The 19,206-nt window shown below is 45.6% G+C and overlaps 1 protein-coding gene across 1 annotated transcript in view; it reads right to left on the reverse strand.

Annotated features, from left to right (window-relative positions):
* The window catches only part of LOC111144909 (pyrophosphatase (inorganic) 1), a 34,980-nt gene extending 30,581 nt beyond the window's left edge, over positions 1 to 4,399 (reverse strand). The window contains exons 1-2 of the mRNA XM_022499509.1: positions 4,239 to 4,399; positions 1,355 to 1,413 (exon numbers count right to left, since the gene is read on the reverse strand). Coding sequence (XP_022355217.1) covers positions 1,355 to 1,413; positions 4,239 to 4,302 — 123 coding nt within the window. The 5' untranslated portion in view covers positions 4,303 to 4,399. The remainder of the gene's footprint in view (positions 1 to 1,354; positions 1,414 to 4,238) is intronic.
* Between the last annotated feature and the right edge of the window lie 14,807 nt (positions 4,400 to 19,206).

Genomic DNA, 19,206 nt, shown 5'->3' on the forward strand with positions numbered 1-19,206 from the left:
TTCCCGCAGAGCCGGGAGCCTGATGCAGGACTCAATCCCAGGACCCAAAGGATCAGGACCCAAGCCAAAAGCAGAAACTTAACAACTGAGCCACCCAGGTGCCCCTGCACCATTTAAACTCCATCATCATGAGGTCATTAATAAAAAAATCTCATACCCAATGTGGGGCTCAAACTTACAATCTGAGATCAAGAGTCGCATGTACCACAGACTGAGCCATCTGGGTGCCCCAAAAAGAATTTTTAAAGGTATAAAAAGGAAGCAGACATTTGTCCTTGTGTTGGTTCCAAAATATACTACAATCTTTTACTATTGGGAAGGCATCTAAAGCTATGAATGAAAACAAAATAGTTAAATTTGTACAAATAATGCACACTCTTTGTAAAAAGACTAGAAAATATAAAAAGGCAAAATGAAAATAAAAACAGAAAGAGTCACTAGCAATTCTACCTCCAAAGGATCACAAAAACTTTGGAATATATAGTTGTAGATATTTTTTCCTAGCAAAGTAAGATTCTTACCAATTTGTGGTAAATTTGTGTGGTTTCTTCAGCTCACCGGTGAGCATAGGAACAGACCTCTCTTTTTAAAGTCTGTAGACCTGGCGCCCTGGGTGGCTCAGTTGGTTAAGCATCCAACTCTTGATTTTGGCTCAGGTCATGATTTCAGGGTCGTGAGATGGAGCCCCGCAGTAGGCTCCACACTAGGCATGGAACCTCCTTAAGATTCTCTCTCCTACTCCCTCTGCCTCTTCCCACCCTCTCCCACTTGCATACCAGCTCTCTCTCTTTAAAAAAAAAAAAAAAAAGAAAAAGGAAAAAAAGCCCATAGACTCAACCTTTATTAACACTATGCATCTTAACTCTACTAACCCATTAAAATTACTGAATTTTCCTGTAGTCACTGAATACTCTAGCTTATTTTTGCTCTTTTTTTAAAGATTTTATTTATTTATTTGACAGAGAGATCACCAGTAGGCAGAGAGGCAGGCAGAGAGAGAGAGGGAAGCAGGGTCCCTGCTGAGCAGAGGACCCCCCCCGCCCAATGCAGGGCTCGATCCCAGGACCCTGAGATCATGACCTGAACAGAAACCAAAAGCCGGCCACCTGACCAACTGAGCCACCCAGGCGCTCCTAAACCAAGGCAGCTTGTGTCTGTTCCTCTATTCCTTCCCCAATTTATAGTTGCTTCTTTAGCCAAATAATCTGGAATTAAGACTGACTTCTTATTCAGTCAATGTACCTTTAACTCACAGCACAATGAGGCATTTTAAGCTTTTATTAAGACCTATATGAAAATTCATATAGAACTAACTGATCTGAGTAAAGAGACTGTTTAAATGAGGACATCTTACCTTATCTGCATAAATTGGAACATCATGAAATGGAGATATATATTGTCCTTTTTCATTTTCTGCAAAATGAATTAGAAAAAGTTATTACTAATTTTTTGTTAACTGTATTTCCAGATGCATTAAGTACACAAAATATTTAATTTTTAGAGTAATTTTAGGTTTACAATAAAATTGAAAAAAAAAAAAAAGATACCCCCCTGCACACACTTGTAGAGCTTCCCTCCATTATCAACACCACTCACCAGAAGAGTGATGTAGACATTTTTTATTCCCACACCAGAAAAACTGGTTGTATACTTTACCTTCCTAACCCCTCCAAGACTGGGTTAAGTTTTCATCCTATGCTTTCCTTAGGTGTCTAACAGATACGAGCCTCTACAATGAAGGCAAGGGCTGCCTTATATTATTTTATATCCCCAGTCTAGCAGTGACTGGGATATAAAAGGGGATCAAATTGTACTGGACTGATCTTATATCAGTTAACAGTTTACAGAACTAATGAAATAACTGGGCTCAGGGAGAACTTGAATTATAAAACCCCACTGTCTTAAGTAATGTTCCAGGAGCCATGTTAGATTATTGTATTTCTTAAGGATAATCAAGTTCCAACAACACTTTCACAGGTAATTTCTATATTCTAAAGATCTAACTACCATGTCCAAAAAGTAATTTCAAAACTTCCTTACTATTCTTTAAGAAACCTAAGGGTCAGTCCATACAATATCCCTTCATATTTAAAAACCAAGGTGGAATAGCAAAGACTGAGCAATGACCACCCCCCCACCCCCACCCCTTCAGAGTCACCTGTGACTCTGCAATCCTATCCACTATCAGGTTTTGTTTATTTGGGTTGTTTTTTTTTTTTTTTTTTAAGATTTTAACTATTTGACAGAGAGCGCACCCTAGCACAAGCAGTGGGAGCAGCAGGTAGAGAGGAAGAAGCAGGCTCCCTGCAGAGCCCCATGTGGCTTGATTCCAGGAAGGGGGGGCGGGGATTTCGACCCCATCAGAAGGTAGATGCTTAACCAACTGAGCCCCCCAGGTGCCCTCCACTATCAATTTTAGAGTCTGGCAAATGTTAACTTTACAGAGGTTAAAAAAAAAAATCCTCTAAGGAAGGGTGCTAAGAATTCTGTGATTTTAAAAAACCCTTACAATTATGTAATTACAGAGTTGTTTCTAATTATTGTTATTTCTTAAGTCCCAGAGAATTCTATCTGATAAAAAGTTACTTTAGCCAGTGCCAAAGTCAAGGAGTGGCTATGGTCTTCCATAATGGCCATCAAATATGACCATTACATAACCTAAGTAAAAACTACTTTTTTTTTTAAGTTTTATTTATTTATTTGACAGAGAGAGAGATCACAATTAGGCAGGCAGACAGGCAGGCAGAGAGAAAGGGAGGGAAGCAGGCTTCCCACTGAGCAGAGAGCCAGATGCCGGTAGATCCCAGGACGCTGGGATCATGACCTGAGCCGAAGGCAGAGGCTTTAACCCACTAAGCCACCCAGGCGCCCCTAAAAACTACTGTTTTAATACTGCTTTAAGACAATTCCCCAATCATCCCTCCACCTTCAAAATCTAGGGTCACCTCTCTAAATCCCTCTTACGGAGCAATTCCAGAGGCAACACTAAATCCAGGAAAAACAGTTTAGTGAATTATTCGTCAAAAGTTCCCACACTGCCCTTAATCAAATTCTTATTTAAATTAAATAAAATGGAGAGTCCCACCCTTCCTGGATTTTACATGGTAACCTTCAGCTACATGCGTAAACTTGAGTTTACTTTCTTCTTCCTCCCGCAGCTGGTTACTTTTTGCTAGGAGCTTTGTTCATTCTCTCCGTATTCCCTTTCATCCCCCTCTCTCCGGCTCTTTCCTACCCTTCACACACCACACGCAGACTTCTCTGCACCTGCCCGTTTCCTCCCGAGTAAACCGTTTACAGTTAAAACAGAAACGCCTTGGGTGAGACATTTTCGAACGCCTCCGACATCTCCAATAATCTGTTCTAGAAGCTTGGCGGGGCGCGGGGGGGAGGGGGAGTAAGAGATAGAGATAACCCCGAGGTAGCTTTCCTCCACCTGCCAGACAAAAAAGGTCGTGCGCCAGGAAAAGAGGAGCTCAGCCAGCCCGCAGCGCGCGGGGCTCTAAGCGCAGCTCGAGGTGCAGACTTGGGGTGGGTCCCCCTCAGATACCGATTCCCTGCCCAGGGGCAAAAACTTGGCACTTTCTCACTCGTGCTTCCCAGACTGACGTCACCTGTTTGACTTGAAGGGAACAGCTTTCTGTTTCACAAGGCGCCTTCCCAGCATCTGTGCTACCGGGGACAGCCCGGCGCGAGGGGCAGGAGCGCTACCCTGGGGAATCGGTTCGGTCCTCCACTGACCGCTCCTGACCCCGGCCTCAGTTTCCCCGTCTGCAGAACGCAGGGTTGCACTGGACCCTGCTGGATGCCCACAAGCTGAGCTACAGTTCAGGAATTAAGGTCCTCAGGGAATCATCCACCCCGCCCCAGTTCCTCCAAATCAAGCAATCCTCTTACGAGGATTAGTTTACCCCCAGACAGCCTTCTAAGGTGACTCGGTGGTTTCCTTTCCCATCAGACGGTGCCCGCCCGAACAGGACACCTGCAGAACTGGCCCGGCCCGGGATCGGATCCCACCGCGCGTGGGAAAGGGGAATGCCGAGCCTCGCCATCCCGTCTGCGACCGCGACGTGTGAAACCGGAGGGCCGGCCCAGGCCCCGGGCAGCCCGAGGAACCTTGCCCGCGCCCGGGACGAGGGGAGGAGCGCGGGCCGCAGGCGCCGGGGTAGGAGGCGAGGCGCGGCCCGGGAATGAATGGGCTGGCGGGAGGGGAGGGGCCGTGGGCCACCGACACTCACTGAGAAAGACTCGGTACTCGAGGGTGAAGGGCGCGGCGCGCTCCTCGCTGCTGAAGCCGCTCATGGTGCTGCTGACTAGCCGCCGCCACAGAGCCACTAGCCCGCACGCGGCGCCGACTGACAAGGAGAAAGCTCCGCGCCTGCGCGCCGCGGAGAATGGCCCCGAAAGCGGGGCGGAGAACCGCTTTTAACGGCCACCCCACCCCCCGCCCGGCCCACGCCGCGCGCAGGCGCACTCCGCCCAGCCCGCGCGTCCTCTCGCCCCAGCCCCTCCTCCCGGGCCCGCCCTCGCGGGACAGCCCCCTGGCTCTCTGGCTGGGACACGTGGCTGGCGGCGAGCTCTGGCTCTGCCTGTGTACTGCCACCGCCCCGAGTGCTCGGGGACTCTGACAGAGGACGAGAGCTTGCGCCTTGCGCCAGCTAGGAACTGACCGGCGACCTCTCCCCCACCGTGCACACAGGGAACTCTCTCTCCCACCTACACCCCACCACCCCCGCCCCGAGTAATTCCTTGTGTCAAAAGGAGTTCCGAAATCACATGTATCATCAGGCGGGCCTTGCCTTTGAACTTAAAGGTGTGCAGTTTTTCGTACTTGAGGTGTATTACTGACCCCACTCCCACCCCACAATGGCTTCCTGGTGAGTAACCGGCTCTACCACTTTCTAGTGTAGGACAGCGGGCAAATTGCTGCCAATCTTTCTAACTCACTTTGTCATCTTGGTAAATGGAGATAGAAATGGTAACTATTACGGGTTTAGGGGATGATTAACGAGTTGATACGTGTCAAGAGTTTGAGGAAGGGGCACCTGGGTGGCTCAGTCCCTTAAGCATCTGCCTTCAGCTCAGGATGATCACTGGGTACTCAGATGGAGTCCCGCATCCTGCTCCCTGCTCAATGGGGAGCCTACTTCTCCCCCTCCTGTTCCCCCTGCTCGTGTTCCCTCTCTCTCTAACAAATAAATTTTTTAAAAAATTTTTTAATTAAAGTTTGAGGAAGAGTCTGGCTCGTTGTAAACACTATGGAAGTATGATTGTTATTTCTACCCTCCCCAGTGAAGGGAGAGTCATGTGGCCCCTCCTTGCTCAACTCACCCCAGATCCCCAAGGGCTTTTCAGTTCTAAGCATTGGGAAGGTCCGAGCATGCGCTCAGAGGCCCTTGAGCACATTTCTCTCAGGCATAAGTTCCTTAGGGCTTGTTTTTCAGCATGTGTTTTATTGAGTCAGGCCAGACCCCAACAACTAAAGTCTGATTGAGGCTGTGGTCGGTTAATTGCATCACTTACTTCCGCACTCCTATATACATACTTTTAAAGTGTATTTCAGGGGCGACTGGGTGGCTCCATAGATTAGGTGTCTGCCTGGAGCTCAGGTCATTATCCTGGGGTCCTGGAGTGGAGCCCTGCACCCTGTTCCCTGCTCAGCAGGGAGTCTGCTTCTCCCTCTACCCTTCCCCCTGCTCCTGCTTTCTCTGGCTTGCTCTCTCTCATAAATAAATAAAATCTTAAAAAAAAAAATAAGTGTATTTCAAAATCCAAATTATAAGTTAGGAACTGATTATTCACTAATTCGATTATATAATAATATTTCAAGGAATGTCTAGTTCAATGGGCTGGGTTCCTTTAAAAGATCTTTTTTTTCTGGGGCATTAAAGTTATATGCCTTTTTTTTTTTTTTTAAGATATATTGATTTATTTTTGAGAGAGAGAGAATGTGCGTGAGTGGGGTGGGGCGCAGAGGAAGAGAGAAAATCCTCAAGCAGATTCCCCCCCCTCAAGCAGATTCTGCAGAACCCAAGGCAGGGCTGGATCCCAGAATCCTGAGATCATGACCTGAGCTGAAATCAAGAGTTGGACACTAAACCAACTGAGCCACCTAGGTGCCCCAAAGATAATATGCTTTAAAGACATTTTGGGGACACGTGGGTGGCTCAGTCGTTAAGCGTCTGGATTCAGCTTAGGTCATGATCCCAGCATCCTAGGATCCAGGCCCACACTGGGCTCCCTGCTCAGTGGGGAGCCTGCTTCTCCCTCTCCTACTCCCCGACTTGTGTTCCCTCTCTCTGTGTGTCTCTGTCATAAATAAATAAAATCTTAAAAAAAAAATTCATTTTGACTTAAACTTTTCTGCTTCAAAGCCATGTCTACTATGGAAAATGAGATGGCCCCTGTAGAAATGAAAACCTAGTAAGATAATTTCCTATAGAGTTACAAAGAGTGTTCCTCCCTTGTCTCCATCCAGTCTCCCATTAATTTTCAGAAAGCCATGTCTCATTGACCTTTTGAACAGTACACCACACTATTGTACTCCAGTTGGAATACAGGACAGGCAAAAAGAGTCGAGTAGGAATTTAGTCAGTAATACAATGTATTACCGGAAATTAAAGGAATCTCTGCAGAGTGAACACGAAGTAGGATTAAATTCAGGGAGTTTCTTAAGGGGATGATCTTTGGATTAAGTTGCTCTATCAGTCTTCTGCCTTTGAGCACAGGAACTAGACTTCAGGAAAAAGCCAGAATCGTATCTGTGGCTGACTTAACAAACAGATGGAAATGATGCAATTGTGTTCTACAAACACTTTCCCCGTTGCCTCCTGCCAGCTCAGAGCAAGATAACAAACTCTAGCCGACCTCCGGACTTGCACACCGTTTTTTATTTCATCCTGTGTGTTAGGAAAGCCCATGGATATCAACTCCAATAAAACACCACGCCCTGGCTTGGTGTTTTATTGGAGTTGATATTTATGTCAGTGCTTTGGAACTTTCCCTTGCGGGCAGTGGGAGTAAGATCCATGGGCTCAAGTGAAAGTTGTTCTGTTTCTCATGTGTCCCTGGGGGCTAGCACAGTACCTGGTCAAGAGGAGATGTTTAGGAGCACCTGGGTGGCTCAGTGGATTAAGCCACTGCCTTCGGTTCAGGTCATGATCTCAGAGTCCTGGGATCGAGCCCCGCATCGGGCTCTCTGCTCTCTCGGGGAGCCTGCTTCCTCCTCTCTCTCTGCCTGCCTCTCTGCCTGCTTGTGATCTCTCTGTCAAATAAATAAATAAAATCTTTAAAAAAAAAAAAAAGAGGAGATGTTTAATAAGTCTTTGCTGGGCTAATGGATAGAGGAATTAATGAAAAGGAATCAGACAATACCTTCTTACGTATAGTAGTTTGACAAAGGATAAACCCAGCTCCTGCCAATTATTATCTTTCTTGCTCTGTACCAACTCCAGTGGCACTTCTTTTCAGTCTGTATCCTGTCCTCTTTGCTGTGGCTGACTCTGGTGGGTGCTTCTAATTTTCCAGTGGTCTCTCTTCTTTGGCTTATGACCGCATTCTCTTCTGACATTTCTGCTCCTTTTCTGGCCGCTCATTTCTCATTCTCCCCCTTAGCATTGTCTTCACCTCTTCATCTTAATCAGCATATCTTTCTTACTTCTCCTGTTCTCGGTCTCTAGAGGGACCCTCCCCCTAGATTATCTCACGTAGATGTTTGGCATCAACTACCACCTACGGGTCCTGTAACAAGAGAACTTTCAAATTTACAGCTATGTTTTATTTAATAGTTATTGTGGTCATTGTCTCTGCTAGGTGGTAGGGATGTAGCATTTAGAAAGACGTGGTCTTGGGGCACCTGGGTGATTCTATCAGTTAAGCGTCTGCCTTTGGCTCAGGTTGTGATCCCGGAGTCCCAGAACGAAGCCAGATCAAGCCGGATCAAGTCCCATATCCGACTCCTTGCTCAGCGGGAAGTCTGCTTCTCTTTCTCTCTGCCCTTTACCCTGCTCATGTTCTCTCTCACTCTCTCTCTCTTTCTCTCTCAAATAAATAAATAAAATCTTTAAAAAAAAAAAAAAAAAGGAAAGAAAGACATGGTCTTGGCCCTCAAAGAAGTTATAGTCCAAAGGGAAGGCAGACTTCAGCAAATAATTACAATAAACTCGGATAAGTAGAGTGACAAAGTACAGGGCATTGCATTATGGGAACAGAGAGCCCCTACAAGGAAGTGAGTCTTAACCTATGCCTGGAAGGCAGAGAAGAGGTTAATAAGATGAAGATGACAAGGCAGAAGCCAGAAAGGGAATATTAAGAGGTGAGACCAGAGAAATAGGTCAGGGTTAATTGGTGGAGGGCCTTGGAAGGCATAATTTAGGGTCTGAACTTTTCCCTTAAAGCAATGGGCAACCTAAGAGTTTTTAGCAGGAAAGGGGCACCATCAGAACTGCTTTAGAAAGTGGTTCTGTTAGCAGCTTGGAGCCTGGTTGAAGTTTTATTAAGACTAGAGGCAAAAGACCCTAGAGTAGTTTGACCCAGTGGCTGATGTTGAAGATGCTGACCAGTCCCTGGATGTGGGCGGCAAAAGAGAAGAGCAATGATAGAGTCATGTTTAAGGTAGAATCAATGGAACTGGCCGTTGGTTAGTTGGAGTAGAAGATGAGGGACCAATTGCTTGAAAAAGGAAAGAAATTCTGACACATGCTACAACATGGATGAACCTCGAAGACACTATGCTCAGTGAAATAAGTCAGTCACAAAAGGACAAATACTGTGTGATTCCACTTGCATAAAGTACCTAGAGTAGTCAAATTCACAGACACAGGCAGTAGAAGTTTCCAGGGGCTGGGGGAAAGAAGGAATGGGGAGATACTGTTAATGGTTATGGAGTTTCAGTGTGAGAAGAGAAAAAGTACTTGAGGTGAATGCTAGTAATGGCCGCACAACAATGGGAATGTACCTAATACCACTGGACTCTACACTTTAAAATGGCGACAGTGGGGGTGGGGATTGGGGTAATTGGGTGACGGACATTAAGGAAGGCACATGATGTGATGAGCACTGGGTATTATACACCACTGATAAATTATTGAACACTACATCTGAAATTAATGACATACTATTTGTTGACTAATTGAATTAAAATTAAAAAAATTTTAAATGGTGACAATGTTTTAAAAAATATACATTCAAATGTATCTTTCTTTAAAAAAAAAAAAAAATCACACAGGGGCCCTTGAGTGGCTCAGTAGCTTGAGCCTCTGCCTTAGGCTCGGGTCATGATCTCAGGGTCCTGGGACTGGGCCCCACGTTGGGCTCTCTGCTCAGTGGGGAGCCTGCTTCTCTGGCTACTTGTGATCTCTGTCTGTCAAATAAATAAATAAAATCTTTACCCAAAAAAATCACACAAAGTTTGAGACCTCAGGGATCAATAGTTACTCCAAAATTTATCCATGGGATAGTGTATCAGATAGGTTCCAACTGAACCAAAACTACTCAAAATGTTTAAACCAGAAGGACTTTAACACAGAGAGTCAGTCAGTAAGTAAAAGAAGAGTTAAGAAGCCAAATACAGATTAGCAACAACAGGAATTCTAGAGGGACCAGACTGGAGGACAAGGCAGCGTCACCCAAGGGAGGAGCTCAGGGCCCATGGTCAGGCACAGGGATCCAAGTGGGCTGGCCTATCTGGAGATAGAGTTGCTGCTGGAGATGCTGCCTGGAGAAGGAAGGGGACGTGTATTCTTTCCCTTCCTCACATCCTTCAGTCTCTTGATGGTGTTTCCCATTGGCTGGGCCCAGATGGAAGCCATGTGTATTAGTCAATTTTGACTAGTTGTGCTGCTGTGATAAACAATATAAAAAATCTCAGTTGCTTACAAAAATGAACATTTATTTCTCATTCAAGTTCCATGGCGATGCTATGAGTCACCTGTGGCTCTGCCCCATATGCCTTCTCATTTGCAGACTGAGGCTGAAGTGGCATCCCCAAGCCTGCCCCTAACAAGACCAAGAAGATGGGAAAAAGAAATGGCCAAACCACAGAGTGGGCTCATAAGCTTTTGCTTAGAAATGGTGTATGTCCCTTCCACTCACATTCAATTCACTAAAGCAGGAGGACCTTGCCTGATGCCAACAGGTTATGGAACTGTAGCAGATAAAGCAAATGGGTAACCATGTTAAGGGCTGTGTAATTCTCCTACAGGGAAAGAAGCAAATAAATAGTAAAAATAATATCACAGTCTACCTTCTTGATCATAAATTTTCATCTCTCTCCTTTTTGCATGAAAAATATTACTCACTCTTCCTACAAAGAGTGACATCCAAAAGGTTCAACCAATCAAGACATGAGGGCCAAAGTTTAATGTCTCATGATAGTCTCTGCATTACGTCCTGATAGGGCTTCTCTCGATCCAGAGACTAATGAACTTAAAAGACAAACAAACATTATCTACTGCCCCCCACATCTATACCTAATATGAGACAGTTGAACAAAGACAGAATAAACACTGAATAAATACTTCTATTCACCAAAAGAGAGAATGAGAGACTCACAATCATCATTGGTTCTTAGAATTCCCAAATCCTACTGGGTGTAGAAACATTCCTTGATTAAGTTCTCGTTCAGGTCCCTGGAAGTAGCCTGTGTTTTTCATAACTTGTGGCTGACTGGGGGGTGGAGCCACTTTCTCAGCTTCCTTCCTGTGCACAGAAATTTGGGAACCCAAATGTTGGTCTCCAGCAATCACATCTTTTAACCCAAGCTGATGTGTCTTGGCTGCACACCTCTCTTTATATCTTGAATAACATTTGACCTGCTTTTAGTGGGTTCTATGTGCCAATTACCACACGTATAATTCTTTTCAAGACATACCTCTCTCTCTAGGCATCACTGCTAAGGGAACTCAAACTTACCAACCCTCTGTTGGAGAGCCACACTCTTTTTTTTTTTTTTTAAGATTTTATTTATTTATTTGACCGAGAGATCACAAGCAGGCAGAGAGGCAGGCAGAGAGAGAGGAGGAAGCAGGCTCCCCGCTGAGCAGAGAGCCCGACGCGGGGCTCGATCCCAGGACTCTGAGATCATGACCTGAGCCGAAGGCAGCGGCCTAACCCACTGAGCCACCCAGGCGCCCCGAGAGCCACACTCTTAAGTCTCTTTTCCCTGGGTCATTTATCCTCCAAAGAGACTCACTAGCAGCCACTGCTCATGACCTCGATCTGGTCTCTGCCCCAAGACTGAGTTTTAATCTCTGCTTACAGAACAGTCAATTCGTTTCTGAGCTCACCTCTTTCTAGTAGCGGCCTGTCAAATGCAGCTAAAAACAACTACGGCACACTCATAGCAACCTGTTTGCCGACCTTTTTGCCTAATCTCACAAAGTACTTGGTCCATGATCTGCCTTCTAAAAAAGATTTTATTTATTTATTTGACAGACAAAGATCCCAAGTAGGCAGAGAGGCAGGCAGAGAGAGAGGAGGAAGCAGGCTCCCTGCTGAGCAGAGAGCCCGATGTGGGGTTTGATTCCAGGATGTGGGGTTTGATTCCAGGCCCCTGAGATCATGACCTGAGCCGAAGGCAGAGGCTTTAACCCACTGAGCCACTCAGGCACCCCCCATGATCTGCCTTCTAAATGACCAAAGGCCTCACCACTTACTCCCCACCACTCAGAAGCAATGGCACTTTTTTTTTTTTAAGATTTCATTTATTTGAGAAGGAGAGCACAAGTGGCCGGGGTGGGGGGGGGGCGGTGGCAGGCAGAAGGAGAGGGAGAAGCAGACTTCCTGCTGAGCAAGGAGCCAGACACAGGGCTTGATCCCAGGACTTTGATATCAGGACCGGAGCTAAAGGCAGACGCTTAACCCACTGAGCCACCCAGGTGCTCCGCAATGGCACATACTTAAGGACAGCATTCTGCAACTTGCACCAATCATTCTACTAGTCAGCTTTTTCTAGCTAATGTTGCATTAGCGGACAGCCCTCCCCTCCATCCCCCGAAATCTCACTACATTCATTTTTTCTCAGACTACAGGTTTGGCCTACAGATTGGCTTTGACTCTGCTCCATGTTATCTGTTATTTTAGGATCTTGATGGAGGGAACAGTTCTTACCTTGGTCTCATGGTAGAGGGAGAAGAGGAACAGCTGAACTGCACTGAGGCTCCTAAAGCTTCTGGTCAGTATTGATATCGAACTTCACTTCCCATTGGCCAAAGTAAGTAGCCAGACCCAATGTTAAGGGGATGGAGAAGTATATTAATCTGCAGGGAGGCATTATAATGCACTTGATAATACAGGGTTCTATACTCCTATTTCAGGGAAGAGAGTAAATAATCAGAAACAATAATATAATCTTGTACCCTCTGACACAGGAGTTTGGGAAACCTGGTCTATAGGGATTTGCCGCCCCCCGCGCCCCTCGCCCACAATAAATTCAGCAGAGCAGGAGAAGAGAGTAAAGAATGGAGGGATATGACAACAAGTACTTAGGACAGCAATAGAACTGGATGAAGACGCGGCTTGAAGTTACAGTGGCATAATCTATTATATAAGAGAAAAAAAAATGTCCAGAATCGTCAGGAACACATAATGGGGAAAATATTATAGGGATTCTGGGGGGTGAGGAGAGACAAAATTCCAGGTTGAGAAGTCCAGTGAGTGGTTAGATATGAGGCCTGGGCCACGTGGGTGGCTCAGTTGGTTAGGTGTCTGCCTTTGGCTCAGGTCATGATCCCAGGATTCTGGAATTGAGCTCCACATTGGGCTCCCTGCTCAGTGCAGGGCCTGCTTCTCCCTCTGCCATTCACTCCACTTGTGTTTTCTGGCTTTCTCTATCTCTCTGTCAGGTGAATAAATAAAATCCTAAAAAAAATTGATATAAGGCCTGGAACTGAGAAGAGAAAGACAGGTTTGCTGAAGTCGTTAATTTGGGCAATTGAAGCCATGGGAGAAGATAAGACCACCTAGAGGAAATATATATAGGAATGAAATACAATTTTAAAAAAGATTTTATTTATTTATTTGACAGAGAGAATGAAAGAGCATAAGCAGGGGGAGCCGCAGAGTGGGAGGAGAGAAGGAGAAGCAGGCTCCTCACTGAGCAGGAAGCTCAGTGCAGGGCTCGATCCCAGGACCATGGGATCATGACCTGAGCCAAAGGCAGACCCTTAACCAGCTGAGTCACCCAGGTGCCCCACAATTTTTTTTAAAGCAGAGGGCGTAGAACAGAAGCCTGAGGGATCTCAATATTCCAGGGATGGATGGCAGACAAAGTGCCAAGAACAGGTCAAAGAAGCCCTGACAGGAGGATAGGAGGTGAAACAAGGAAGTATGGTGTCTTGGAAGCCAGAGAGAAAGGGGGCTGTTTAAAAGGGGATGTTGGGGCACCTGGGTGGCTCAGTTGGTTAAGCCACTGCCTTTAGCTCAGGTCATGATCCCGGAGTCCTGGGATTGAGTCCCACGTTGGACTCCTAGCTCTGCGGGGAGTCTGCTTCTCCCTCTGACCTTCTCCCCTCTCATGCTCTCTCTCTCTCTCTCTCTCAAATAAATAAATAAAATATTTTTTAAAAAAATAAAATAAAAAGGGGATGTTCACAAATGGCCAACACACACGAAAAAGTGCTCAACCTCACTCGGCATCAGGGAAATACAAATCAAAACTTCAATGAGACACCACCTCACACCAGTCAGAATGGCTAAAATCAACAAGTCAGGAAACAACAGACGTTGGCAAGGATGCAAAGAAAGGGGGACCCTCCTACACTGTTGGTAGGAATGCAAGCTGGTGCAGCCACTCTGGAAAACAGCATGGAGGTTCCCCAAAAAGTTGAAAACAGAGCTACCCTATGACCCAATAATTGTGCTACTGGGTATTTACCCTAAAGATACAAATGTAGTGATCCGAAGGGGCACGTGCACCCGAATGTTTATAGCAGCAATGTCCACAATAGCCAAACTATGGAAAGAACCCAGATGTCCATCAACAGATGAATGGATAAAGAAGATGTGGTATATATACACAATGGAATACTATGCAGCCATCAAAAGAAACAAAATCTTGCCATTTGCAATGATGTGGATGGAACTAGAGGGTATTATGCTAAGCGAAATAATTTAATCAGAGAAAAACAATTATCATATGATTTCACTGATGTGAGGAATTTGAGAGGCAGGACGGGAGGCTGTGGGGGGTAGGGAAGGAAAAAAATGAAATAAGATGGGATCAGAAGGGAGACAAGCCCTAAGAGACTCTTAATCTCACAAAACAAACTGAGGGTTGGTGGGGGAGGGGAGTATAGAGAGGGTGTCTGGGTGATGGACCTTGGGGAGGGTATGTGCTACGGTGAGTGCTGTGAATTGTGTAAGCCTGACAATTCACAGACCTGTACCCCTGAAGCAAATAATACATTATATGTTAATTTAAAATAAATAAATAAAATTAATTAATTAATTAATTAATTATTTTAAAAGGGGGGATGTCTAAGCCTTACATATAGCTAGCTGCCTTTTAGACTTCTCAATGTGGCTGGTACATGAGCATCTCTTATTCACCAGGTCCAAAAATTTTTTTCTCTTGAGATAGACTCAGGTGACAATGTTTCAACTGCCCAGTCATCCTACCCAGAATTCCTCACGGGCCTCTCCTGGTTGCTCCTTGTAGCGGTCACTGGTGATTGCCTACCCAACACCTGTTCACTCCCCTTTCTCCTTCCCAACAGGACCGTGTTCAGACATGCACCCACCCACCCCTGTGTAGCCATGTGTTTAGGGAAATGTGATGCCATCCGAGCCCCAGGGGAGGGTCCGATTAAGTTCATCACAGTGGTTCTGTTCCCCTTGCCCATGACTAGTTTGGTTGTAAATACATGACACAATGTTGCCAATGCCGTCTAAGGGGAGGTGTGATAGTCTTCTGGCAAAGGTTCTCTTGCTTCTGCGAGAGCTCCCCTTCTTCTTTTACACGCTGTCATGGGATTTGCCAAGCACAGCTGTCTCGTAGTCTGGAGGTGCCAGAGGCCGCATGTAATACCAATATACCCAAAATGAAGATGCCGAGGGAACAAATCTCGGGTCTCGACATCACTGAGCTGCTGACTTAATTAAAACTGGGTCCTTCCTGCCTTGGGTCTTTTTATGAAAAGATAATAAACTGACCTTACTAATAGTCAATGCATTAGGTAAGATAATAATTTGACTTTATTGTTGCATAAAAGTCAGTTTGATTCACAGTATTATGTTTCTTGCAGCTGAAAGACATTCTAATGGATCCAACTTCCCATTAATCTGTCACTCCCGCCCCCAGATTAATTAGATTGGGGATTGACTCTAGTTCCAGGGGTGGACCTTGATTTGTCTAAATCAATCATTGTAATCTTATCCCCTTTTCCTTTTCTGGAATCCCATCAAAGAACATGGAATTCAGAATGTGGCATTATCCTAGCCATGGGGATTGGTTCAGGAAAGGACACCTAACTTAATATGAACCAGTATAAGTTTCCTACTTCCTTCTGAGAAGTTACTGTGTTCTCTTAGGAGAAAGTCACAGGAAGAGCTATTCAGATATTCCTTCTGTCTTTTTCTCTCTCAACGTGAGTAAGAAAGCAGGTATGTCTGATTGCTGATCTCTGCATTCTACATCATGAGGAAAGCCCGCCCGAGGACCGAGTTCACACTGTAGATGGCAGAGCCAAGGAAAGGAGCCAGTGTGGTCCTTGGTGACATTGTTGAGCTTCTGGATCAACCAATAGTTTGCACTTGACTATTTTTCAAACCTTCTGTTTCAGCCAGTCGTGACAACGAGAAGTATCCTAGAATGATGGCCCCTCTCACATCCTAGTAGTTACCAGAAAATACTGCATTGATCTCTCAAACATCCTGTGAACGTGCTGTCCTTTCTCCAGTCCTACTGCCTTTGCCAGTCCCGGCCTATCTCGCCGGGTTGCCCCCCCCACATACCTCCCCTCTCACTGGTCTCCAGCTCCATTCCCCTCTGAGTCACTCTCTACCAGCTGCCAGTATAAGCTTTAACAGAAGAAGATCTGAGTGCATCATTTCCCTGCTTCAAACCCTGCTCTCCATCTGGCTGTCTCTAATTCAGTCTTCAAGACTTATTTCAAGGGGCACCTGGGTGGCTCAGTGGGTTAATTCTCTGCCTTCAGCTCAGGTCATGATCTCAGGGTCCTGGGATGGAACCCTACATTGGGCTCTCTGCTCAGCGGGGAGCCTGCTTCCCCCTCCCCCCGCCTGCTTCTCTGCCTACTTGTGATCTCTCTCTCTCTCTCTCTGTCAAATAAATAAATACAATCTTTTTTTTTTTTTTTTAAGACTTATTTCAAGCTTCTTAGGGAATTCTTTTCTGACACTCCTCGGGCTGTTCCATTGCTTCTTTGGGCAACCATGATATTTCCTTTAGAAAGTAGTACACCGCATGTCAGCTTTTGTCTTTTCTATCTCTGCCTGCTGCACTGTGAGAGGCCCATGTTTCCAGAGTCAGCAGACACTAGGTTTGTTGAGCATACACATACCAGACTTAAGTTTTATCTAAACTTGTCATATATGCCTAAAAGTAGGGAGCTCACCAAGTAAGAAGCTTGGTGACCTGTCAAGAACACTGGACTACAGCCCACAGAGCCTGAAACTTGGCATTGATTTCCCCCACTTGCAAGATGTGGAGGCCTCAAGGACATTCTTGGGCCTCTATGCCACTCTGTTTTCCCATCTGTAAAATGGGAATACTGCAGTCATGTCAGTGGTAACATAGCCTACTGTCTCCCTTTTCTGGGGGGATGGCTATTTGCCTGGAGACTTTTCATTCACAGTAAAGATGCAAAAGAGAGAAATCTACTAATGCGATGGAAAGCAGAAAATAAACACTCAGGGCTTTCATAATGAGTTTATTGTCTATAATTTATCACAGAGGGAACGGAGTCATTTTCCAAAGACGTGGACTAGAGGAGAATAAAGGGGGTGATTTTGACCATTAGTGGTGGCTTCAGAGGACCTCCAGACAGCACTGTGAATGAACAAAATACGTTGTGTAAAATACTCTTCCTTGGGGCTGGTCCAAACACGGAAATGTAGCTTGCCCCGTCACAAAAACAGCTTGGCTTGGGCTGTTCTAACCTCCCCGCGGAGAGGAAGACAGAGCGGGCTGGGGAGTGATTACTCCTCAAACAGAGAGGGATTTAACACTGCCCCTGGCCATGGGACAGATAAACTAATTTGCCCAAATCACTAAACTTGGGTTTTTCCACCCACGTTAATTTGGATGCTTGCACATGACAACAGCTGTGTTCGTCGGTGACAAGGATTCAGAGGCTCGGGCACTGCAGACAGCAAGAGAACACAAACAACTCAAGGCAAGGCAAACTCTAACCAGCCGGGCAGCTCTGGCCCCATCACGGCCGCAAAGGCACAGGAAGCAAAAGGATGATTGCTTTCAGCCCGTGGAGACTTGATGTGGGACTGGATCAAACTAAGTTTTCACCTTTTTAGTTAAACAACTGGTACGCCTTCCATCCCCCAAGTTTTGGAACCCACTAAATGTGATGGAAATGTGGTCTTCCAGCCAAAACGGCAGCCTGGAGCCTGTGGCTGGCTGGTTTTATTTCTGGATCAAAGGGGACCTCCATCAAACCTCTCTGTTTTATTCCAAACCTCAATTTCCCAAATACAGGAAGGAGAATCCACGGCAGCATGGGGGAGTTGCAAAACCTGTGCTTTCTGGCCGGCTGGATGAAGATGTGAGTCCACATCTTCACCACCATCTAGTTATGGGCCCTTCAGTGAGTTAACTTACCTTCTCCGGGACCTGGGTTTCCCATCTGTAATATGGGAATAGTCATAAATACTTGTATATTTCATTATGTCACCCATTCAGCAGACATTTACTGAGTGCCTCCTATGTACCAGGCAATGTCCTAGATCTGAGTCTGCAAAGGTGAGTGAAACAGACATGTCCTCATGGAGCTTACGGTCTCTTGGGAGAAATCTATCGCGGGCAAAAGCACTTTACTGTGCCTGGCTTTTAATAGTTTTCAGTTGACGAGAAATGTAGTTCTTGAAATTTAGTACCCTTCGATATGCATTAATTCCTTTTTCATTGATCCCTTTCCTGTCTCAGGGGCCTTGCAAATGATAGTCTCTCTATCTGCCTTGTTCTTTCCTCAGCAATTCACGTGGCTTTCTCTCTTGCTTTATTCACAGCTGTATACAAATGTCACCTTCCCAGAGAGGCCATTCCTAATCCCCTAATGCCCTCCTCGCACATGTTCTGTCTACTTATCTTGCTTTAAACCCATTCTTGATGGGCTTAAAAATCATCTATTAGTAGGGGGCACCTGGGCTGCTCAGTCGGTTAAATGCCCGACTCTTGATTTTCGCGCAGGTCATGATCTCAGGGTTGTGAGATCAAACCCCACACTGGGCTTCATGTCGGGTTCCACGCTGGGCGTGGAGCCTGCTTAAGTTTCTGTCTCTCTCCGCCTCTCCCCCTGCCACTCCCCCCTCTAAGAAAATAATAATCTATTAATGACAAGTTCCTCTTAGATTTAGGGCAAATTGTACTATAGTCTCTACGATATAATCACATTTGGAAACATTTTTTTTTTTAAAGATTTTATTTATTTATTTGACAGAGAGAAATCACAAGTAAGCAGAGAGGCAGGCAGAGAGAGAGGAGGAAACAGGCTCCCTGCTGAGCAGAAAGCCCGATGTGGGGCTCGAACCCAGGACCTGGGATCATGACCCGAGCCGAAGGCAGCGGCTTAACCCACTGAGCCACCCAGGCGCCCCACATTTGGAAACATTTATAATGAGAGATTTACGAATGACCAATGAGCCTATGAAAAGATGCCCAGCGTCTCTAGTCCTCAGGTACCTTTTTTCAAGACGAGCACAACTAAGCGTTGGCGAGAACAACTGAACATTCGTCCACTGCTGATGGGAGTGCAAAATGGTGCAGCAGCTTCGGACAATACCTTGATGGTTGTTTACGTTGTTAAACTATACATTCACCATACAACCCAGCAAACCCACACCAAGAGAACTGAAAACACATTTACTCTAAGGACGTTTACATGAATTCGTTTATAGCAGCATTATTCATAATTCATAAAGTCATACCTGAATAACAACCCAAATATCCATCAACTGATGATCAGAGAAATAAAATGTGACATAGCCGTACACGGGAATACCACTCAGCAATAA

This window comes from Enhydra lutris, unplaced genomic scaffold (assembly GCF_002288905.1).
Source record: "Enhydra lutris kenyoni isolate GAN:26980312 unplaced genomic scaffold, ASM228890v2 scaffoldscaffold12, whole genome shotgun sequence".
Taxonomy (NCBI): Eukaryota; Metazoa; Chordata; class Mammalia; order Carnivora; family Mustelidae; genus Enhydra; species Enhydra lutris.